General features: G+C 42.4%; 1 protein-coding gene across 2 annotated transcripts; it reads right to left on the minus strand.

Annotated features, from left to right (window-relative positions):
* Nucleotides 1–3,274: 3,274 nt before the first annotated feature.
* On the minus strand, nt 3,275–23,762 carry CDKL4 (cyclin dependent kinase like 4). 2 transcript variants are annotated; one of them, XM_036435109.2, is made up of 10 exons: nt 23,701–23,762; nt 18,390–18,613; nt 17,305–17,426; nt 15,733–15,805; nt 13,809–13,899; nt 12,468–12,665; nt 10,201–10,283; nt 7,680–7,736; nt 5,983–6,117; nt 3,275–3,818 (listed from the first exon to the last, which is right to left on the minus strand). In XM_036435109.2, the coding sequence occupies exons 2-10, from the start codon at nt 18,555–18,557 to the stop codon at nt 3,717–3,719; spliced, it is 1,029 nt and encodes a 342-aa protein (XP_036291002.1). In that variant the 5' UTR covers nt 18,558–18,613; nt 23,701–23,762; the 3' UTR covers nt 3,275–3,716. The 2 variants fall into 2 exon arrangements, with proteins under 2 accessions (XP_036291002.1, XP_045436618.1); XM_045580662.1 differs by lacking the exon at nt 23,701–23,762 and adding an exon at nt 22,678–22,811.
* Between the last annotated feature and the right edge of the window lie 181 nt (nt 23,763–23,943).

A 23,943-nucleotide genomic window follows, 5' to 3' on the forward strand; every position in this document is an offset into this window, starting at 1 on the left:
GAACATTCCTCTTCTGGTAACATGTTTTAATTAAAAACAAATGCTTTGGGATTACTCTGTGCCATTTGCTCTAAAACCACGATTGGAAATCACTGATGGTGACAAATGATCAAGAAAGTGATAGCTTTTTGAAAAAAATTATAATTCTGTAGCAAGTAAGCTAAGGAACTATAAAATATTTTCAGAACTAAAATTTTTGTCAAAAGAACTTATTAATTTCCTCCTTTCTTGTAGTCTTGGGGAATCCTCGAGAGCAATGAACGAAGAGTGTGACATCGCTTAGAAGACAGAAGAGGGACATCTACCATATTTTTCGGACCATAAGACGCACTTTTTTCCCCCCAGAAGTGGGGGGAAAAAGTCCCTGCGTCCTATGGTCCAAATATAGCCTACACATATACCGGTACTTTAAAAAAAAAAGTTTTTTTACTTGCCTGGCTCTGTGTGGTCTCTGTGTGCTTGCCCGGCTCTAAAATGGTTCTAAATGCTGCTGTTTACTTTACAGGGTTGATTACATGTGTTTATGACTGTGATGTTGGGTTTTAATGCACATAAAATATTTTAGGACACTATTTGTTTCAGAATCTCTTTTTCTTCATTTCCCTTCTCTAAAAACTGGTGCGTCTTATGGTCCGGAGCATCTTATGGTCCGAAAAATACGGTACTCTGCTCATCTCTTCCTTGCCTGCCTGAGGGCTGTGTCTCTACCCAGTTATCTCCCTAACCCCAAGCCTTCAGAAGCCTACGGAACACAACGTTTTAATGCGTCTGTCTAGTTAAAATAATCTTCAAAAAGGGACCCTCTTAAAAAAGAAGTGCTTTGTGGTTGAGGCAAGCAGGAACAATCACTACATTCACCACGCCAGCACAGTATTTGTGCAGCGCCAAAAAAATGATATGCAAATTAAAAAGCTGGAAGGCTGGCCCAGGTGAGGCCAGGCCCAGGGAAGCCAGAAGCTGGCCAAGAGTGAGGAAAGGCGCGATTGCGGAATGCTGCGGGCTTCTGTGAGGATGAGTTCTAGAGAAGTCCTGACCTCATTTGGGTCCCAGACCCAGACGTGCGTCTGTTTTCCTGCGGCTGCGAGAGGCCAGGGGCCCGGGCAGCACGGAGGGGAGCAGCACGCAGGGCAGTGAGTCAGAGAGAAGCTGCCATCGGAGGGACGTGCGCCTGAGCGGTTCAGGCAGCAGCAGTGCTACGTGACCTGGGTCAAGCAGGGAAGCCGAGCACGCAAACGTCATCAGAGGAGTATCGTTCTGCGTGGTAATGCGACTGCATCAGAGTCTTTCTCTAAGCGTGACATGCTTTCTCCTCTCCAGTCACACGTAAATGATGGATGTGTGTGAGGGGAGACAATTGAGAAATGCTAGTTTGAATTCGCAGATGTAAGCGAAAGCAAAAAGGAAGACGATGGCTCTCCCAACCTCTGCCCAAATCTTCCTTGTTGCCTGAGGCACAGTTAAGAGCAGGATGGGTAATGGAGTCTCGTGCCGTCCTGATTTCTGCGTGTGCAGCTTGCTAGGACACGCGCATAACAAGAGCTGGAGCAGCCTGAGTGGTTTGCCAATGAAGAGGCTTACAGGATAAGAGCATGATGAAAGCTAAAAAGAAATCTTTTAGCAAAGTTGCCTTTTATCTGTATTTCTCATTTTTCTTGCACCTGTGGTATCATCTTGTTAAAATTTCAAGAGACACGCAACTCTGAAGAAGTGCATTTTTTAATAATAAGAGGAAAATTAGTCCCTAGCAGCTTATAGTCACACTCAGAATGTTAAACGGCCAAATAAGCCCACTCAGAATCCCCTTCCAGTGAGCAAGAACCACTGCTCAGATGCTGTAATGCTTTAGTAAAGAGATGCTCCCTAACGATGGAATGAAAGTCTCTGGAAGTTTATAAGCCACGTTTACAAGTGCAACGAACTTTTAAAGAGGAAAGTAAGTGTTATTATTGTGATTTATTAAACAATACTTTATGCTTAGTGCCTTAGTACCAGATACAAGGAATTTCTGAACTTGTATTTGCAAAATTTCAGGTAAGCATGCTGAACCTAGGGGCAAAGGAGAGTTGATGAAGTAATCTTAATATTTATTGTGGGAAGCTCACTCTTTTGAGTCTTTATGCCAGACAGAAAGAGCCAGCCCATTGCTATAATTTCACATGAGTTTCTTGTTAGCAAACCAAAAAAGTACTTTAAATATTCTGCATTGTCTTTAGATGTCCTGGTTAATAGGCATCTACTATGATGCGTCACAATTTATTAATGCAAACGTATGTGTATATATAGGTACATATGTTTGTATGTAGATAGGCCTGTCAAGCTTACTTGGGAAAATATCCCAGTGTCAACTGGGCTCACCTATTGAGGCGTTTTGTTTGTTGGCTTCTTTTTTTTTTGGTAAGAGACACAAAAGGAAGGTAACTGAAAGATCATCTTCCTGCCCCCAGAAGTGTTTACAAGCCTGACTTGACCAGGATGCACAAGTTTAGGGCAGCGCAAGTTCACAGAGGCTGTGGATGCAAATGACTGGAAGAGACTCCTGATGATAAACCATTTAGAAAATACAGCCCGGAGGGTAGGTTTAGGTACTGAGATGTAGCCAGGAGGAGAAAAGGATAAGAATCCATGATGCACCAAAGGACAGCATTAGAGTCAGCAGTCCATTACCCCAGGGTATAATGAAGATAGAAATTCCTTGTAGCTCATCCACTATTTGCTGTGTACAGAATTTTCTCCCTCTGGCTTTAAAAACAGAAACACTAATGTCTCATGAGGAAGAGAAAGTAGAGCCTACCTTGGAATCAAAGAATAAACCTAAATGACATTTTAAAGTTCAGAATTCTCATCATTTGCAGCAACCTGGATAGAACTGGAGAGCATCATGCTGAGTGAAATAAGCCAATCAATGAAAGAGAAACACCACATGACCTCACTCATTTATGGATAATAAAGAACATTATAAACTGATGAACCAAAAGATAGATATAGAGACAGTAAAGCAACAAGCAGACTGTCAATTTACAGTGGGGAGGGGAGGGAGATCTGGGGGAGATAATAGATCAACCAAAGGACTTGTATACATGCATATAAGTACAATCAATGGACATAAAACTCTGGGGAGGGAGGGTATATATGGGAGGGAAGGGGGAGGGCAAAAAAAAATCAATAAAATATATTAAAATATATATATAAATAAATAAAAAATAAGGTTCCCTTCCCACACCAATATGAAAACCCAATAAAACAGCAGCGTTACTCAACAATCCTGGTAACAATAAGCGAGGATTACAATGCAGGAATACAATGTCATTTCTCACACGAACAGCAGCAAGGCAAGCTATTTGCTATTGCTCTAAGACATTATGAGGTCAGCTGAAGCAAGATGGTGTATGCAAATCTTGTTCAGAAATCAAAGTATGAGCCCGCAAATTCTCAATATAAATTTTTCCTCAGGAGGGGCTGCTCTGATGAGACTGAAAATATCTCCTCCATATGGGCAGTTTCAGACTTTATAACATTTTAAGACAATGTTCTAAGAGATAAAGCTGGCATATGGAAAGCCTGGGCAGAGGAATCAGTAATGATCAGAGCAAAAACAATTCTAGAAGGCATCTTCATTTTCATATGGCTCATTTGCATTTGAAACATTGAGAATTCCTATCTCTCTTGTACAAAAATGTGTACATATTAAATTACTTTCCACTTGAAAGAACATTTCCCTAAATGTTTGGAAGATGATCAAATTGTAACTGGAGGCCTTGTTTTCTTCCATCAGGTGTGGGGGAGGTGTGGCTTCCTGGTATGAGAGGCAACAGGTGATTCTAATAGCAGAACGAGACAAAAATAAGAAGGTCAATTGAACAATTCCTACTTGTACAGTTTGATGATGTAAAGGTAGCAAAAAAAGGACACAGGTGGTACAAAGATGTCAAAAGACATAAACTTAAAAATTAAATAGAGAACCTTTCTAACTTTTGAAAATTAGATTCCAATACCTATTCTAGGCTTCTTATGAAATTTTATCCAATTTATTTCAATACACAAATTTCGAAGTATCTAGTCAGTGTTTAAAAGGTACACGCTCATGAAATGATAATTCCCGGGGCCTACTTGTGCCCATCTCAAATTTTAAATTTTAGGATATTAATGTTAGGATGTTGGTGGGACAGCAAAGATGAAGAACTACTGTCAACTTTAAACAATATTTAGTCCTAATGAATTTCTTGGTCATCCCTCAGAGAGCTAGAAGTTGGTATGGAAGTAGAAATCTGAACGCACAAAAGGAAACCAGACTGAATAAAAAGATCTTTCTGCATTTTTTCCCCCTGATACGGCAGAAGTCTAGGAAAGAGGTGTGTCCTCAAACAGAAAGCCAGGACTTGAAAGCAATCCCTGTTTATCCTGGCCCTGCGCTCCGGAGACTTCCTGGGGTGGAGAGATGCTGTAAGTCTCCTGCTGAGAACTGGAGGCTGAGAGGTGGAGCTTGTCCCCACCCCAGGTGAGGACGGTGTGGCAGAACTGGAGTTGGGGACCAAGAGGCAGGCTGGAGCACTGTTGCTGTTCACCTCCCAGGCCAGTGGTCGGCAAACTCATTAGTCAACAGAGCCAAATATGAACAGTAGAATGATTGAAGTTAATTTTGAGAGCCAAGTTTTTTAAACTTAAACTTCTTCTAATGCCACTTCTTCAAAATAGACTCGCCCAGGCCGTGGTCTTTTGTGGAAGAGCCACACTTAAGGGGCCAAAGAGCCGCATGTGGCTTGCGAACCTCAGTATGCCGACCACTGTCCCAGGCCATACGTAAGGAATCTAGTGAGATGTTTTGAAGGGAATAGTGTTTTTACACAAAGTCACACCGTATTTCATACTGCTGCCTCAGACTTCCTTGAACAAACCCTAAACTTCTGGTTAACTAAACTGTATTGGGCTTAACTTGCATACATGTAACTTTAACAGTAAAATGATCTCAGCAATACAAATTTGGAGATCTAGAGGTTTTGGATTCAGAGAAATCACCATAATAGTCCTCCTTATTGATTACTTTACTCTCTCCCCCAACAAACTTCTATTTTAACTATCAAATAGTTGAAAAAAAGACTGCTCTCTTCCTTTATTGGGACATGCTAGGGAGAAGATAAACGACCAAAACGCAGATCAAAGGAGGAAGATTAAGCAAACGAAAATGGGATGATTGTTAGTCTCTAATAAATTAAAAAATTACCATCTTGTCTTATTAATAACCATTGCTCATCTATTTAGTTATTTGGATCATAGCTATATGACAAAATACTATTTTAGGTGCTGGGGATATAAAATGGGGGAGGAGAGCCCCAAACAAACTTACTTCTATGAATTTATGTTTTAACTCCAAAGCTTTCTGAAAGCAAGTACATAGTGGTTGCCTAATGAACTGCAAATCAACGTTTGCTGCCATATTGACCCTGTTTCTATGTAATACGGGCACATTTGAGAATAGCGTTTGGTTCCCAGATACCTGAGTTTCATCCTTCTGCATCTGGCCAGAACTGTCCTTGTTTTGGAGGGAAAAAAAATCTAGGAAAGGCAGACTTACGTGCCCTTGGGGTGAAAAGATGACAGAGTCGTGTCCTGTACTGCACGTCTGGAGGCTGCGGAAAGGTACTGGGATTCCGCTGCATGCGGGTTTCAACTCAGTCCTGCTGTATGGGGCATTACTGTAGGAAGCTGCTGTGTTTTGGGTACACGTTCCGGTGGGTGGGATAGCCAATCGGTGTAACAAAAGAATTGTGCAATAATTTGATGTGTCACTTGGAAGAAGACTTTGTAACAATTTGGGTATTTCATAGCTTTCTGATTTTATTACATCAACCAGTATTTATTAGGTAAACAAATACAACTACACCAGTGCAAAAATAAGGTCTTGGTGTCCACCCAGTCTCACTTTGAAATGTAGGAAAAGGAAAAAAAAATCTTTTTAATAGCACTTTAACTGTTGAATGGAGGTACCTGCTGATGTTTTCTGCTTCTTCCTTCATTATGTGCTTTTCTTTTAATTGGGTCTTCTCGGAGAGAATCAAAGTAGGGGTTCTCCAGGAGCTGGGCGCAGGATAATCTGTCGTCTGGATTCATCTTCAGACACTCCTTTGGATGAAAAGCAAAGATGACATTAAAAGAGGGGCCTATGTTGTTACTGTGCCCCAAATTCTGAATAGTAATTGGATAGAGCATATATGACTGAGAAAAATCAAGTCTGTATTTTACAGCTTGCTATATATAATAACTGTGGTCCCCTCTACTTCTCCATCACTTCACTCTGGCTTCTGCCTCAATTCCACTCTCAAGTGGCTCTTGCTACTCAGACCTATGACCTCTACTTCCCTATCCTTAAATCTATTTCCATATTTTGTGTTCTCCTCTCAATACCTGGGTAATGCTTTTGCAGTGACCAGCACTGGCACAAAGGCTGGTCTACAAGGTCAACTCCAGGTCATCCAGATGGCTCCACCTTCCAGATCATATGAGTCTTCAACTGGGCTGCTTAGCATAATCACCCAGGGGGGTATTTAATGGTATAAATGATAAGGTCCTATATATAGAGATTCTGCTTCTGGAATCCAAGGTTAGATACTGGAATGTGTGCTTTTAAAAAGCTCCCAGGTCATTCTGATGAACAGCAGGGAAACCACTGCTATAAATAGAACGTAATTGGTTGTTAAAGACAGATACTTTTACTGGTAGCTCCATCCCTGTCTCCTCAGGTTTTTCAGTAGGCACTTTGATGATGGAAGAGTCCTATCTAGCATGCCCTCAGTTGGTCAAGCATGAATAGCAGCCTGGTCAGAGGTGAATTTCTTCTACTTTTTTTTTTTTTTTTTTTTTACTAGAATCGGTCCTTTGCTTGACTATCTCTTTTAGGCCCCATGCAGAGGCCATTTACGGTGTCTATATGACTCTGACTTGGCTGGGTCTTCTATTAATGTTTTAAAAATAATTAAAAATTTTACTTAACTCAATATATCTAAAATCTTCAACATGTAATTAATATTTTAAAATTTAATGAAATATTTTATATTTTTAATAGTAATTTTTAATAGAAACCTAGTATATCTCAATTCAAATAGACCATGTTTAAGTGCTCAATAGTAACACACAATGCCTGCCATCCTGGACTGTGCTGTTCTCGACCTTCAACATCCTCATAAACTTCCATAGTCTGAATAGACTAACTTAATATTCACATTTCTAGTGAATGCAAAAGAAGTAATGGTGTTCACCAGAGCAAACTCCAATCATACTAATTAAAATTTTTTTTTTAATCCTCACCCAAAGACATGTTCTTTATATTGACTTTAGAGAGAGGAAGGGAGAGAGAAACATCACTCCGTTGCCTCCTATATGCACCAACAGTGGGGAATGAACCCAAAACCTCCGTAGGTGCCGTAAGCAGGAATCAAACCCGCAACTTTTGGTGTACAGGATGATCTCCAACTCACTGAGCCACCCAGCCAGGGCCATCTCTTAGAAAGAGCATTGCTTGTGCCACTGATGTTCCTTTAACTGTAACGATTTTACAGGTTTTTATCATTTTCAATGACTACCTCCTACTTTGGCATTATTTGTACCGCTGCCCACTCTGCCCAGAGTTACCAGCTTCAATCATTATAATTTGTGGTCAATAACAATTATAAGTGATTCTAAAGTACCTTCATAAAGTTCAAAGCCATGGGATGAGCACCTGAGAATTTTTCTTCAAGAGTTTCCTAGGATATAAAGTAAAAACTTTTAACATTACATAAAAACAACGTAATGTATGTATTAATGTGTTAATAATAAGAACACTTTGAAGACTCCCTTAGTAGGTTAGATAATTTCTTTTAATACAATCATATTTTTACATAATGCTACACTATAGTGTAAATACTTGAGAGACAAAAAAATTGGAGTTATTTTTTAAATTTCACAATGTCTCACAATTGATGTTTGATAAATGTGGGTTCCAAATGTCCTCTTCTGAAATACTGCTACAGTCCTATAATACCTGCCTGATCTACTCACAGAAAGGCTTTGAGCGTCAGTGAAAATTACATCGACCTACATGTGTAAGAGCAATACAGAAAGCAATGGAATGATGAACATAAACTCAGAATAGTGAGGCGGGAGGAGGATGGAATTAAGGGGAAGAATTCAGGAAGGAGGAAGTTTCGAAGATAGTGGTAATATTCTTAATGTGTATTTGTTGCTTTATTCTTTAAATTGCATATCCTTTTGTAATTCAACCTCTAGCCTTATAATTCAACTTTTAACATTTCATTATCCTACCTAATAAAGAAGGAATATACTAAAAGACCCTCACATAGTCAAAAAGATGGCGGTGCCCACAGCCAATAAGGAGGGAATATGCTAATTGACTGCCTGCCCTCAAAGATGGCAGTGCCCACAGCCACAAGATGGCGGTACCCAGTCTCCTCAGCCCTACCAGGGCAGCAGGCACATGGCAAGGCCAGGCCTTGCCGCACTGCCTCTATAGTTCCTCAGTCCCCTATGCTCCCCAGCAGCCCAGGGCCGGCCTGAGACACAGGAAAGCCTCGGATGTTGGCTGCCCAGCTGCCCAGGGCCGGCCGAGGCTCAGGTAACCAGGGCCGGCAGAGGTTGGGTCACCTCCCGCCCCTGAGGGCTCCTGGATTGTGATAAGGGGTTAGGCCGGGCTAAGGGAACCTGCAGGGAGTAGTTATAGGGTTAAGCCTCGGACTGACCTGTTGGCAAAGCCACAAACAAGTCCCAGCTTAGAGGGCACAGCCCTCTTAGCATAATTAAGCTTGACCTTATGACACTCCCTAGATCCTTCCTGGGTAGCTAATGGGCTGTGGGAGGTGCAGCAAGTGCTGCCAAAACAAGTGAAACTCACAAGAACATTGAAACTATGGTGACCACTACCTTGTTTACCTCTGACTATAAAATAAAGCATCAGGTCTTTTTCTGTGGATCTTTTTCTGTGGCCTTAGCCAGGCAGAGAAGATCCACCTAGACCTAGCTTATCCTCTTTGTCTGTCTTTTCTTCATCCTTTGCCACCCTGCCTCAGGCTCACCGAACCCTTGTCTGTGCTGACATGGCACAGGAACCCCCCTCCAGTGCGTGAATTTTCATGCATCGGGCCTCTAGTATTTAATAAAAGAGAGCCAGTATATAAATCAAGGTATTATATAAAACACATTTAAAACACAGATGGTATCTAGAGATAGCTGGGAAGTCTTAAACCTCTATTGTTCTTCTGGGCCGTAAATCATGATCTGGCTTTACTGACACTTTCCCCCTCCCTGCACCCCTCTGACTTCAACCTAGGCAGATGGGACACATGCCTGTGGACAGTCCATTCTATAGGCAGAATCTAGACGATATGGAGTTTTAAAGATCACAGCCTTAACTTGGGTATCACAAACAGGACATCAACGTGTGCAGAATGTAAGAGTGGTCAGGTAGGAGGCGATACATTCCCAGAGAAAGACAGAGCCCACAGCGAGAGTGTGGCGGTGAGCATGGCAGTCTGGAGTTCTGACGTGGACACAGTGAGGGTCATTTTGCAGAATGGCCTTCTATGTGAAAATAAACACTGAAAAAAATGGTTTCTACTGATTTGAGCTTTGTTCCACATGTTGAAAAAGAGAGAATGCATTTTTTTTTTTTCCAAATAAAGAAGTACTACAGCCGAAACCGGTTTGGCTCAGTGGTAGAGCATCGGTCTGCGGACTGAGGGGTCCTGGGTTCGATTCCAGTCAGGGGCATGTACGTTGGTTGGCAGCTGGTCGATGTTTCTCTCTCATCGACGTTTCTAGCTCTCTCTCTCTCTCCCTTCCTCTCTGTAAAAAATCAATAAAAATATTAATAAAAAAAAAAAAGTACTCCAGTATTGTTTATGAGATAATTATTATTTCAGGAAAAGGTACCTGAGTGTTTTGACTAAAAGGATCAGATATTTGTGTAAGGAACTAGACTTTCACTTCAAGGCCAATATTAAATTAACTTTCGGATTGGGCAAGTAAGCTTTATAAGCATTCTCCTGATTAGTTCATACAGTTTTTATATAGTTTCTTTGATCTGTGTTAGTGTGGCATAAGGAAAACAGGAGCTAAAGGCATACAAATTAAAAGACGCGCAACAAAAAACAACTGTCCCTTTAAAGAAAGTGGCAACACAAATAATAAGACATCCAAAAATCAAGCAGTTACCATGTCTTCTGGTTCAGGAATACTGATGCCATGGAAAAAATGGTTGCTTTTAAAGATGGACTGATGCCTCGGGATTAGTTTGCCTATAAAATACAAACCACGTAGTTTAAGTTCAGTCTACAAAAGTAATACCTTGTTTAAAATGTTAACTTCTGAGGTCCAGATGCGAAAGAAAGACCGGTCCTGGCCGAGACCGGTTTGGCTCAATGGATAGAGCGTCGGCTTGGGGACTGAAAGGTCCTGGGTTCGATTCCGGTCAAGGGCATGTACCTTGGTTGCGGGCACATCCCCAGTAGGGGGTGTGCAAGAGGTGGCTGATCGATGACTCTCTCTCATCGATGTTTCTAACTCTCTATCTCTCTCCCTTCCCCTCTGTACAAAATCAATAAAAAAAATATATTTAAAAAAAAAAAAAAAAGAAAGAAAGACCGGTCCTGGCTGTGGCCTCCAGGTTTGGAAGGAAGAGGTCACTGCCTGGACACACCTGCTCAGGTGAGGCCAGCTCGCCCCGCCGCTCTGCCACAGAAAGTTCGTCCGCCACACAGTCCCCACCAGGGAGGAGGCGGGGTGGAGGCCTGCACCCGTGACCTTCCTTAACCTCATACAATCTGACAACGGTCGCCACTTTCAACCTCCACTGTGTCTATGAGAAGGAGGCTCAGCGTTTAGTAACCTGTCTAAAGTCACATGGTCATTTAATGACAGACATGATTTCAAATGCAGGCCTGTCTAATAATATGTAAATGTCCACAATCCTTTCCGGAAATCAATCAAACAACCTGCACTAGAGAAGCGCCCTGTGGTGATCCTCTCCCCCACATTTTTTCAAGCTGCAGAACTGTCCAGAAGCAGATGTCGGAACCAGCCTGGACAGCAGTAATTCCCGTGCCCGGCACCCACGCTGCCAGGAGAAGGAATTAATAAATATTCGTCCCGTGTGTGCAGATGTATCTTGGCAGCCGTGGTGCCAGAGTAAAGCTGCAGGTGACCTTCTGGGTTATATTCCCTTCCAGCCAGGAGGCAGACCACTGCTGAGGATGCTGACCACGAGGAAAGAGATTCTCGCGTTCCATTCCTAGTCTGCTCTTTAGGCCAATCACGGAAGCCCCCTGAGCCACAGTTTCTCATTTCTCAAAAGGCATCGCAAAAAATGTTGCCATGTAAAAGGCAAACCCTAGCCCTAGCTGGTTTGGCTCAGTGGATAGAGTAGGGGTGTCGAACTCAATCAGAGAAGGGGCTAAAATCTAAAATCCAGCCTAAATCGCGGGCCGAATGGTTTACTGAACAGTCATAAACTGTCATTGTGATGGAAACGCAGTGGAGTGCGGTGATGACAGCGCGGTGCAGGCCACATTGCAAGGCCTGGCGGGACGGATTTGGCCCGCGGGCCTTGTGTTTGACACATGTGGGATAGAGCGTCAACTTGTGGACTGAAGGGTCCCTGGTTCAATTCCCGTCAAGGGCACATGCCCAGGTTGCAAGCTCGATTCCCAGTGTGGGGCATGCAGGAGGCAGCCCAATCAATGATTCTCTCTCATCATTAATGTTTCTATCTCTCTCTCCCTCTCCCTCCCTCTCTGAAATCAATAAAAATATATATTTAGCCCTAACTGGTTTGGTTCATTGGATAGAGCGTCGGCCTGTGGACTGAAGGGTCCCAGGTTCGATTCTGGTCAAGGGCATGTACCTTGGTTGCAGGCTCATCCCCAGTAGGGGGTGTGCAGGAGGCAGCTGATCGATGTTTGTCTCTCATCGATGTTTCTAACTCTCTATTTCTCTCCCTTCCTCACTGTGAAAAATCAATAAAATATAATTTAAATATATATATATATATATATATATATTTAAAAATAAATAAATAAAAAGCAAACCCTCTCTTACAGTGGACAGAAATGGCATTTGGCCTAATACCGCCTAAGAGCAGAGTCTGTACAGCTGACGCATACCCTTGGCTGTAGAGGCCAGCCCAGAAAGCAGATGTGCAGTTTATCTCCTGGCTAAGTGGCTGACTTGGAAAGGATCTGAAAACTCCTCAGCGAGGGACTAATGGCTCCACAGACTGAGGGAAGGGCTGGGTTTTGGCTACAACCCAGGACCCACCCTCCTGAGTAGCAGAGAGAGAGAGAGAGAGAGAGAGAGAGAGAGAGAGAGAGAGAGAGAGAGAGAGAGAGAGAGAGGCTCTAAGAAAGCCCTGCAGGGTCATTGCAATGGCACGCCGTTCCCCTAGCAGCAGAGCGGCCCTGCAAGCCACGAAATGCAGCTCCTACCCAGAGTCCTGATGATCAGATAGAGCTGATCCACATCCGACTTCCCGGGCCAGAGCGGCTGGCCGGTCAGGAGCTCCGCGAAGACGCAGCCCGCAGCCCAGACGTCGACGGAAGAGCCGTACTGAGTGTCCCCGACGAGGAGTTCGGGAGCTCGGTACCACCTTGTGGCGACGTAGTCCGTGTAGGCGTCCCCTGGAACTGCAAGCACATCCATCAGAGGCGGAGGGTCCCCCGTTCCCAGCGTGTGAGCTGCCAGGAGGCGCGCCGAGGTGCGGCCACACTCGGCGGCCACACAGGCCCGGCAGTTCACGCAGCGATGCCGGCGGAGGGGCCAGTTACACTGCGCATTCCACACCCACAGGCACCTCTGCTCGTTCACATGTCTGTAATCCCCAACAGCGGGCGGTGTGTCTGAAAATTCCCAGTGCAACGTCAAGTCTACACCAGCTTCCGAATGCACGGTCAAGTCCCCTGCGTGTGGGTACCCGTCAGGACGCTGGTGATGTACACACTGTAGACACCACCCTGCGATGTGTATGTTGCTGCCGGGTGCAGCTGTAGATTTGGGGAGAAATACTGATTTGTCCCCTTATCCCCCGACCGCCACCCCCGTCCTCCCTGTCTGAGATGATTTCCCGTTTCTTAGCCCTGTCTCTGCATTCTCTCTTCAACTGTCGGTTCCCTCTCTGTCTCCCCAGCTCCTGTGAGGTTATCTGCCAACCATGCCTGCCCCCACGGACATCTGTCTCCCTCCAGGGAACCGTCTGCACCTTTGCTTTTGTACTTCCTTGCCAACCACCCTGCATTCTTCTTTTGTTTATCTGACCGGAGACTATAAGAGCATGCAGGGCAGGAATGCGTCTTAGAACCCTTTTCCTCTCCTATGGGACAAAGCATATAAACGTGATGTCCAATACATTCCAGTTGAGCCAAAACCGGTTTGGCTCAGTGGTAGAGCATCGGTCTGCGGACTGAGGGGTCCCGGGTTCGATTCGGTCAAGGGCATGTGCATTTGTTGTGGGCACATCCCCAGTGCGGGGTGTGCGGGAGGTGGCTGGTCGATGTTTCTCTCTCATAGACGTTTCTGGCTCTCTATCTCTCTCTCTTCCTCTCTGTAAAAAATCAATAAAATATATTAATAATAAAAAAAATTCCAGTTGAGTGGAGCGAAGTTGAAGTGCTAATTAATGTAGTGACTAAAGGTGAAAGTGAGATTTTTCCTTTTTGAATAACAACAATAAGACATCTGGCATTCATTCAATATCTAAAGTGGGGTTTTCAACGATATTATTTCATAATCATCTGAGTTGAGCACATTTAGTAAAAAAAGGGGCTACTTACTCAGAATTCGTGCAAATCCAAAGTCACAGATCTTGATTATTCCTTGCTTAGTTATTAGAATATTTTCAGGTTTGACATCCCTGTGAATACACTGTAAGGGGATATTTGATTATTTCTTTGAGCCATCAAGATGACAACGCATAAAAAAACATTACCTCTTACTTTAAATGATAGATAAACATAGTCCGTGAGATAAAAAATAAATATGGTTTTCTCAAAAGAATTTAAATTGGCAATTTTTCACGTACCACACCAAAAGGAAAAAAATGTTACATCAGTGAAGAAATAATTGTTGGATATAAAAACTGACTTTTTTGTGTGGGGAGAGAAGGTAGCATCTTACAATTATTTCTTCCACTTGTTACCGGGTCCTATTTTAACTGTAAGAGCAAAACCCTTGATGCGACTCGGTGTACCTATAATCAGAACTACTCCACCCACGATCACATTCACATTTGAGAAACTGGAAAAACATCCAAGTGATAAACAAAAACTCCCCTTATCATTAGGATGACCATATTGTCATCTAAATGAGAATGTGTGGCCCTGGCCAGTTTGTCTCAGTGGATAGAGCGTCGGCCTGTGGGCTGAGGGGTCTCGGGTTCGATTCCGGTCAAGGGCATGTACCTTGGTTGCGGGCACATCCCCAGTCGGGGGTGTGCAAGAGGCAGCTGGTCGATGTTTCTCTCTCATCGACGTTTCTGGCTATCTCTCTCCCTTCCTCTCTGTAAAAAAAATCAATAAAATATATTTAAAAAAAATTTCTCTTTGCTTCTATAGCAACTGTCTAGGAAGAGAGAGAACATGGCGAATCCTTAATGGATTTTTGGTCACAGAGATCGCATGGGCAATAGAAGAGAGCAGTCTCAAACTAGCCACTGCCAACTGCTGAACCTTTTGAGGCCCCTTAAAAGCCGTAGGCCTTCGCTGTTCATTTAAAGAAATACACTGTTGTAATAGAAACCAACGTCATTTCTGATAGTCTAACCTTTTAGGTAACCCATTTATGAAACCCGGATTAATACTTTGAATCATACAATAGTTGGTGATTTGCTAAGAACAGGTTACGTTTCTCCAATGAGTCTGCATCAAGTTGTAAAATTTCTGGCCCGGTTGGTGTGGCTCAGTGGGACCATCAGACATGGGGTGCCTCGCGATGTTGGTACCATAAAAAAGTGTACAGTGCTATGCATGATCTATTCTTGTGTGAAGAAAAATGAACCTAAAGATGATCAAGCCTCTAGATATAAAATGCCAATTTAAAGGAAAAACGGGGGAAAGACCAAGTTCAGTTAGACACAGGATGCAGTCATTCTGACTTCAGTAACACAGGAGGACTCAAAGTATGGTTCTAGGAACGGCAGCTGCTGTATCAACCAGGGAAATGCAAATTCTCGGGTCCTATCCCAGACCTATAGAATCTGATACTCTGGGGGTGGACCCAGCAAACTGTCTTAGCAAGACCTTCTGGCATTTTGATGCATGCTGGCGTTTGTAGAACTATGGTTATAAAAAAGTAATGATAAAAAAAAAAAACTTAAAGGGAAGGGAAGGGGGACTATTATAGAATAAAAGACTTGAGAGACATAAAAACGAAGTGCCAAAGTAGATTCCACTATTGAGAACTTATTTTAATCCAATTTTAAAATAGTTACAGGAGTCAGTAGTACTGAGGCAAAAAACAGAAACATTAACTTCATACAAACTTTTAAATTCATAAGGAATTAGAAATTTGGTTCTTATAGAAATTGGAAAAGGACCACAAATAATGCATTGTTTTTCCTCATTTTCAGTAACTTTCTTTTGTTTTGCTCTTCTGGTTCTTATTTCCCTTGTTTTTAGTTTTTCAAAGACACCCCCGAGCTACTTAGAAGGAAAGAGTCACCATGAAGAATTAACAAATGCATTAGAAAATGTCACTTACACTATGTTGATGACAGAAATTAAGAGCTTGAAGTGTTTGCCATAATACGCTTTTAATCACTCCATCAGCAACTCTAGGGGAAAAATAAGAGGAAATTAAATAGCACTGGAATGGGGTGACAGGCGCAGAAGCAGGAACAGAGGGGAGTGAGAGGGCTTGTGATGGCGAGCAAACACAGTGCACAGGGGGCCTGGGAAATGTCCTTTAAAGATGTCTGAATGAAAATCGCTTTACTATTTCTTCATTGAGATTTAATGAGTGGGTCCTTCAACTGATTTAATGAGCTCAGATCACTTCTTGAAAATGGAATGAATCATGCAGATGTAGCTGGCCTTCCACGTATATATATACAGTAAAGCTGAGTGATGGGTGTGTTTTTCTTATCTACTAGCAACAAGACATTGCCTTGTGGGGCTGGGGTAAACGCCGAGAAACAGCAACAAGTACGTGCTGGGTCATAGTTATGGCGGTCTGGTGGCAGCCCTTTGACTCCAGCGTCTCTGATTCTCAGCATCAAATCACCTAATTCTCAGTATTAAGCCACCTTCCTTCCCTCTGAAATTCCTGGAGTGGTTTCGGTTTCCTGTACTGAATTCTGACACAGTTTAATGCTCTTCCTTTGCCTAGAGCCAAACCTGAGACAATATTGTCTAAAAATTGTAAGAGTCAGAAAGAATAGTATAGCCATTCTGAGCACTGAGAGAGCTCAAGTCCCAGCGGGGGTGACAACTGATGTCCTTGTCTTGTTGTCCACTTTAATGGTGGTTCCTTTAGCGTTGAGTGTAAAATTAGCTGTTGCTTGGAAGAGGGTCTGTGTAGGGGTGTGTGTGTGTGTGTGTGCTAATAAAGTACCGGTATTTTCATCTTAGTTTGCTAAAGTTTAAACAAATCAGAAAAGGACATTGAATTTATCAACTGCCTTTCAGATTTTACCAACATACAATATATAGTTTTTCTCCTTTAACCTATCAGTGAATTATGTAAATGGACTTCCTGATATTGAACTAGGACTCATTCCCTGAATTCAGATAATCCAATACATAACTTACTTATTTTTTGAATATTTATTCTGGAATTTTTATTTCAATGCATCTTAAAAAAATACACACACACACACACACACACACACACACACACACTGATTTCAGAGAGGAGGGAAAGGAAGAAAGAATCAGAATCATTGATTGGCTGCCTCTTGAATGCCCTGAACTGGGGGATCAAGCCTGAAACTTGTACATGTGCCCTTGACTGGAATCAAACCTGGGACCCTTCAGTCTACAGGCCAACGCTCTATCCACTGAACCAAACCAGCTAGGGCACCAATACAAAATTTGGCCTCAAAATGCACTGTGATTTATTGTATTTGTGTAGGTTTGTCTTCCTAATTATTCCTACTCCAGGTTAATTAATATTCATTTGCCCTCTGAGCACATCCTAACAGCCTGGGGAGGGGGAGGGCCAGCAGGTGTAGGAAAGGAACTGTGGCTCTGACATGAGGTTTACATGAGTTAATTCCACATGGAATGAAGCTGGGACCCCACCGCCCAGAGCTTCCACTGCTAGATGACTTACCCATTTGGGTGTCTTTCCAGCTCATTTAAAAGCGTGTGATCACAGTATTCAAAAACCAAATGTATTTTCCTCTTTCTCCGGAACACCTCAATGAGGTTCACAAGGTTTGGGTGTTTTAATTGCTGCAAAGAAATTGAAATACAAAACTTGGTGACTTGTTCCCTGTAAGAATTTCTCCCTGGGTCCCTTATGATATTAAGGACAGGAGGTCTTGTGGAGAATTTTATTACAGGTACTTACAAGAGAAAACATCCTTATAAGAATTCTTACCTTTTGTAAGACTCAAGCAATCTTAAAGTTGCAAGAAAAATTTAAGAATTTGTCTCATGCACCCATAATATGGTAACTAACCTGAAATCAGTTTGGAGACAACAAATAAAGTACGCACCTTAAAATATAAGCTCTAAAACAACAAACACTTCAGCATTTTGTGGAAATTCTAAATAAGTGCTATAATAAAATAACCTCAATAAAAATGAGGAAATGGAATTATTGTGTAAGACTATAAAACTCATCAATACCCATTTAGCTTACAGATTGCCATGGACTTACTTGTAAATGTCAGCTGGATTTAAACCCAGTCTAGATTTTAGCGTTGGCTCTCAGAAATACAAGATCCTAACCTTCAATCCGATTAAAGTGCCTATTCTAGGAGTCCACGCAGTTAGTCTGTTTTTAACTTGTCATTTTCCAGCTCTGTTCACTGATTTTGTTATCCTCTCTTACTCTTAAATGTTTTATGTGCTAAATTCTCTTCCCAAACTGATGTCACACACCTACCCCCCCCCTCTCCCCCGCCCCCTGGCAGGGCTTGATGGGGGTGGGGCCGGCCAGGTCTGGGTCTGGCATGATTTTGAGGTGCACATGGGTAGGCAGGGACTTGACTCTGGTTCCCGAGGCATGTCCCAGACTCTGACAGGAGGAAGATTTTCATATACATTTTACTAATTTTCTTTCATCTCTGACACTTCTATTATAGAGAAAGGGCAAATAGCAATATTTAAATATTTCCTCCAATTAATTCCCTTTTAATGTGCACAAATTTCGTGCACCGGGTCATTAGTAGATACATAAAATTAACTTACCTTCAACATACGTATTTCTCTTAGTGCTATTTTCTTAATAACAGGATCCTCTTCGGATTCCACAAATTTTTTAATAGCTACCACTTGTCCAGACGTTTTGTTTCTGCATTTGAATACAACTCCATAAGACCCTTCTCCAATCTTAGCTAATTTTTCATACTTTTCCATTATAGTAGCAGCGACTTAAATTGCTGTATTGTTTTAACTGGAGTACAGTGTTGCACCTGGAAAATAAGATGGCTCAGCTTAACCAAGTTATCAAGGATGGCGTTCTTACAGATTATTATATAAAAGCAATTTGCTAAGGATACCAATATGTCCATTGATTAATTTTTAATATACTTAAAATTTTTTGGGTGGTATTTTATAATGAGTTCAGTCCTATGCAGTTTTTCCAGCTACCAAAAAGTCTCATATGCTATTTCTTATAACGGGTCTGTGTTGACTTCAGTGGAATTAAAAGAATTTGGGGAAAGGAACCTTATACAATCAATTGTTTTCATTATCCTCTAGTAAACCATTAAAATGTGATGCTATATAACCCAGCTGAGGGAATAGTTCATACTCTTGAATATGATGTTTATCTTTTCCCTCCTGATTTGAATACGGCCGAGACTAGAAGAACTGAGGTTAAGACTTGGTACAAAGGGCTATACTTCCATCTGGTGGAGAGAATAAAGAAAATGTGGGCTGTTAAACAACGCAGCCATTAAAAACAATAAAATCTTCTTAGAGAATTATTGATTGTGCTTTTATGTGTATGAAGGAACAGGTCCCTAAACTCTTAGCTCCCACAGTAAATAAAACTAAAACTCTAAAAAGAAGGTAGATTTCTCTAATTCTTCATGAATGCTTTTGTATCCATAGTGATTCCTATGGAAATACTGGGTTTAATTCTTCTGTCTTGCATCACCCATTTGAGAATTTTGTGGTGATTAGAGGACATGTTAAATAACAAAGAAGGCCAGCATAATTAAAAGGCAGCCTTAGAATTGAAAATAAAAAATTCTGATTAGTCTTAAAAATCCTACCCCCCCAAAAAAACCCACCTTAGTCAGTAGAATCTTATTAATACACTCTCATAGTAATACTAACAGAACTTGATAACACTTTCTATGCAAGTTATATATAATCTACACAAACATTTCATGAAGTAGGTGTTATTTTCATCCAGTTATACAGATGAGAAAACAGATACAGTGAAGTTAGTATGGAATTCGAACCTAGGCAGTCACATTGCAAAGATCACAATTTGAATCATTACACTGCCTCTTGGTTAATTCAGAAGAATGCACAACTTGAAAAACCACTCTATCCAGGTATTGGTATTAATAAAATGTCAAGTAATGCATTGACTACTTAAAAAAATTTCTCATGTTTCAAATGAGCATCTATTGTTTTTACTTCATTAATGTTCAGTCTTTCTTATCCACAGATTATCTCTATAAAGATATAAATCATGCCGGGACCGGTTTGGCTCAATGGATAGAGCGTCGGCTTGGGGACTGAAGGGTCCCGGGTTCGATTCCGGTCAAGGGCATGTGCCTTGGTTGTGGGCATATCCCCGGTGGGGGGTGTGCAAGAGGCAGCTGATTGATGACTCTCTCTCATCGATGTTTCTGGCTCTCTATCTCTCTCCCTTCCTCTCTGTACAAAATCAATAAAATATATTTAAAAAAAAAGAAAAAAAAAGATATAAATCATGTACTCTCACTAGCCATCATAAAAATATACAACTAGAAAAGTATTTATCTGGATAAATGATGATGACTACTATTAGCATACAATGCTATTTTTTTAATAGATTTTATTCTCCCATATTAAAGGGTGAAAATTCAAGCATATACACTCAAGTAACACATGGCAAATCCACCACAGATTATGTTTAGAAAGCTCTTGCTAGTTATGGGCATGAATGGGAAACCTGAGAAGGCCTAGACAATAGTTACAATGAGGCAGAGTTGAGGACTAACTGATTTTTTTAAAAAAAATTATCTTTATTGTTGAAAGTATTACAGATGTCCCTCTTTGTTCCCAATTGACCGCCTGCACCCATCCCCCTCCCCTCCTCCCCAGCAGGCCTTCACCACACCATGGTCTGTGTCCATGGGTGAAGCGTGTAAGTTCTTTGGTTAATTTCTTCTTCCCCTCCCTTCATTCTGAGATTCCTCAGGAGGACTAACTGAATTTTTAAAAAAATTAAGTATATATAGTTGATGTGTAATCTTATATTGGTTATATTAGCTTCCAGTGTACAATACAGTGACTAGACATTTTTATTCCTTACAATGTGATCACCCCACCGATTCTACTAATCATCTGTCACCATGTCAATGTTTTTGTTTGTTTAATCCTCACCTGAGGACATGCTTAGGGAGAAGAAGTGGGGGCAGGGAGAAGGTAGAGAGAGAATTTATTACATTCCCCTTCACCCTTTTCACTTGTAAACATCCTTTTGGTCTGTTTGTTTGCTTTGTTTTTAGATTCCATGTATAAGTGAAACTATATGTATTTGTCTTTTCTGCCTGACTTATTTCACTTAAATAATACCCTCTAGGTCCACCCAGGCTGTCACAAATGGCAAGATTTCATTCTTTTTTTATTGTTGTAAATATTCCATTGTGTATATAACACATCTTCCTTATCTATTCATCTATTGATGGACATCTAAGTTGCTTCTGTATCTTGGCTGTTGTAAAGAATGCTGCAATGAATTAGTGTTCTCATTTTCTTTGGATAAATACCCAAAGTGGAACCGTTGGATCATATGGTATGTCTATAGGATGGGGCAAAGTAGGTATACAGTTGTTTATATAAGAAATAATACAATAATTAGTTAATAACTAATACAAGAGTAAACTCTGCCTCGTGTATGCACAGTTGTAAACCCACCTTTGCCTCACCCTGTAGTTTTAGTAGTTTTGCGGAATCTCCAAACTGTTTTTCGATGGGGGCTGCACCAGTTTGCAGTCCCACCGACAGTGCACATCCATGCCAACCCATGTTATTTGCTGACTTTGTGATTAGAGCCATTCTGACTGGTATGAGGTGGTACCTCATTGTGGTTTTGGTTTGCAATTTCCCTGATGATGAGTGATGGCGAGCACCTTTTCATATGTCTATTGGCCATCTGTATGTCTTCTCTGGGAAAATGTCTTTGCGTATCCTCTTCCCATTTTCCGATCAGAGTATTTTTTTGTTATTGAGTTGTATGAGTTTCTCATATACTTTGGATATCCATCTCTTATTGGATATATTATTGGTGAATATATTCTCCCAGTTAGTAGGTTGCTTTCAGTTTTGTTGAAGGTTTCCCTGACTGTGCAGAAGCTTTTCATTTTTTTAATGTTGGAAAAAAAATGTTGTAGTAATTTTGTCAACATAAATAAATATTACATACTCTCAACTACAGTCTACTTATTTAAGTCACTACTCCTATCCCGTGCTGGGTGAATGATTAGCACATGATCACACTGGATTATGTGAAGTTTTTGGTTCTGTCTCCTGGTGTAACTCTCTGCAGCAGTTTTAACTCGTGTGCTGAGCCATGCCCCTATCATATGCATTTGTTTACCAAATGGAAATTTTAGAGTAAAAAAAAGAAAACACAAAAAAATCTGAAATGAAAAATTCACTAGGTAGACTCAACAGATTTAAGAGGGCAGAAGAAAGAGTCAATGAATCTAAAGATACACAGAAAAGGACCAATCTGAAAGAGAAAAAAGAATGAAGATAAACAGTCTTGGAGACCTATGCAGGCAACTGGGGAATGCACTATTAGACCTATTTCAGTATATTAATAAATTAAAAAAAAATTTTTTTCTGTAAAAGTAAACTTTTCATACATACTTAATTTTAATTACACAAACTTGTCTACGTAAGTAAAAACAGGTGAAGTAACTAATCTGCCAAATGGTTAACATGTGTTTGGAAAACCTACTTTGTTATATAACGAACTGATTTAGTCTGGATTTTCTTTTTTTAGGTGTTACTGTAATTACATTTTGATTGCTCATACAGTACTTGGGCAGGAAATCAAGATTAAACGGTGATAGAGGTTTATAGGCAGGGAATGGATGCCATTAGTTGAAAATATTCTTGGATACAGGGATTCCTGACTTCAGAATTGACCAAATATCTGACTCTTAAGTGAATGAAGTTTTGTGTACAAAAGCAAAAACAGGTACAGAGTATAGAGACTTGGGCCGATGGGTGAGTACTGGAAGACATACAGAGATATAGACTTGAGTGGGTCATCAGATTCTTTGAAAATGTTCTGTTTAATTACCTGTCTTAAAAAGTTGCAAAAGGATGCAGATAGGAACAGAGGCAACACCTGGAGGCAGATGACGGTCCACAGCTGTGTCACCAGCCGGCTCCTAACACCGGCGCCTAACACCGAGCACACTGAGAAGATGTCTTTCTTAAGAAGGGGAGGAGGAACGGGGTGCGGGAAGTCAGTAACTTCCTAATCTAAACGCTTCTAGTAAACGCATCAACATCAACAGCGGCGGGAGGCGTGAGGCCGGAGCACGAAGGGTTCCACGGGGGACCAGTCACAATCCGCTCCATGGTTACTGTTTCCCGGGCAACCGAGTGCGCTCAGCTCTAATGAGACAGACCAGGAAGAGGGGCTGGAAGCCACCGGCATCGGTTTTATCAAACGGAATGACGGAGCTGCAAGCGCACACACCTACTGACCACCTCTGTCCCGGGGAGAGAACATACAGGTGGGCTGATCGACAGCATCCCCGGAAAACCATAAAACCACGCAATTTACGTCGTCAAGGAAACTTATTTTGTTTAAACATCACGTTTGCCGAAACCGGGTTGGCTCAGTGGATAGAGCATCGATCGGCCTGCGGACTGAAGGGTCCCAGGTTCGATTCCGGTCAAGGGCATGTGCCTTGGTTGCGGGCACATCCCCAGTGGGGGGTGTGCAGGAGGCGGCTGATCGATGTTTCTAACTCTCCCTCTCCCTTCCTCTCTGCAAGAAAAGTCAATAAAATATATATAAAAATAAATAAAAATAAAAACATCACGTTTCGCGTGTACACATCCAGGTGTGAGAGCTCGGCACAACCCCTTTGTTTTCAGGCCACGGAGCTAGTCTCCTTTGCTGGTCGGTCCAAGTTTGTGGCCACGGACAGGTCTCCCCGGCGCAGACGCCCCTCGCTCCCCGCCGGAGACCGGCCCTGCGGCCGGCAGCACCCCCGCCCTCACCCGCCGGTCCCCCGAGGCCCCCGCCCCGCAGGGACCCCCTCCCCGGCGCCCGCTCCGCCCCCCGCCCCGCCGCCGGGCCCCCACTCACGGCGCCCGCCGCCCGGACACGGTGACGCACCCCGAGCAGCCGGGCCGCACCCGCACAGCCGCTGGCAGCGGAACCGCCGCAGCGTCTCCCCGGCAACCGGACGCTCCGGCCGGCGCCCCGCCCACGCGCCCCGCAGGGGAGGCCGCATCCCGCCCGCCCTCTCCATCTCCCCGGGGAGCTCCCGGCGAGCCTGGGGCCGCGGCGCGGGGCTCCCGCCTCTAACGCTCCCCGAAAGCGGCGCTC

The sequence above is a fragment of the Pipistrellus kuhlii genome, unplaced genomic scaffold, assembly GCF_014108245.1.
Source record: "Pipistrellus kuhlii isolate mPipKuh1 unplaced genomic scaffold, mPipKuh1.p scaffold_m20_p_13, whole genome shotgun sequence".
In the NCBI taxonomy this organism is placed as follows: Eukaryota; Metazoa; Chordata; class Mammalia; order Chiroptera; family Vespertilionidae; genus Pipistrellus; species Pipistrellus kuhlii.

What these genes read in the sequence shown, in the direction of transcription:
- CDKL4 (XM_036435109.2), bottom strand. Translation starts at nt 18,557, where the DNA reads ATGGAAAAGTATGAAAAATTAGCTAAGATTGGAGAAGGGTCTTATGGA. An exon ending in TGGCTTTGAACTTTATGAAG is followed by an intron (nt 6,118 to 7,679) that starts GTACTTTAGAAT and finishes TTTCATCCAAAG; the next exon opens with GAGTGTCTGAAGATGAATCC. An exon ending in GAAGCAGAAAACATCAGCAG is followed by an intron (nt 3,819 to 5,982) that starts GTACCTCCATTC and finishes TTCTGCTATTAG; the next exon opens with AATCACCTGTTGCCTCTCAT.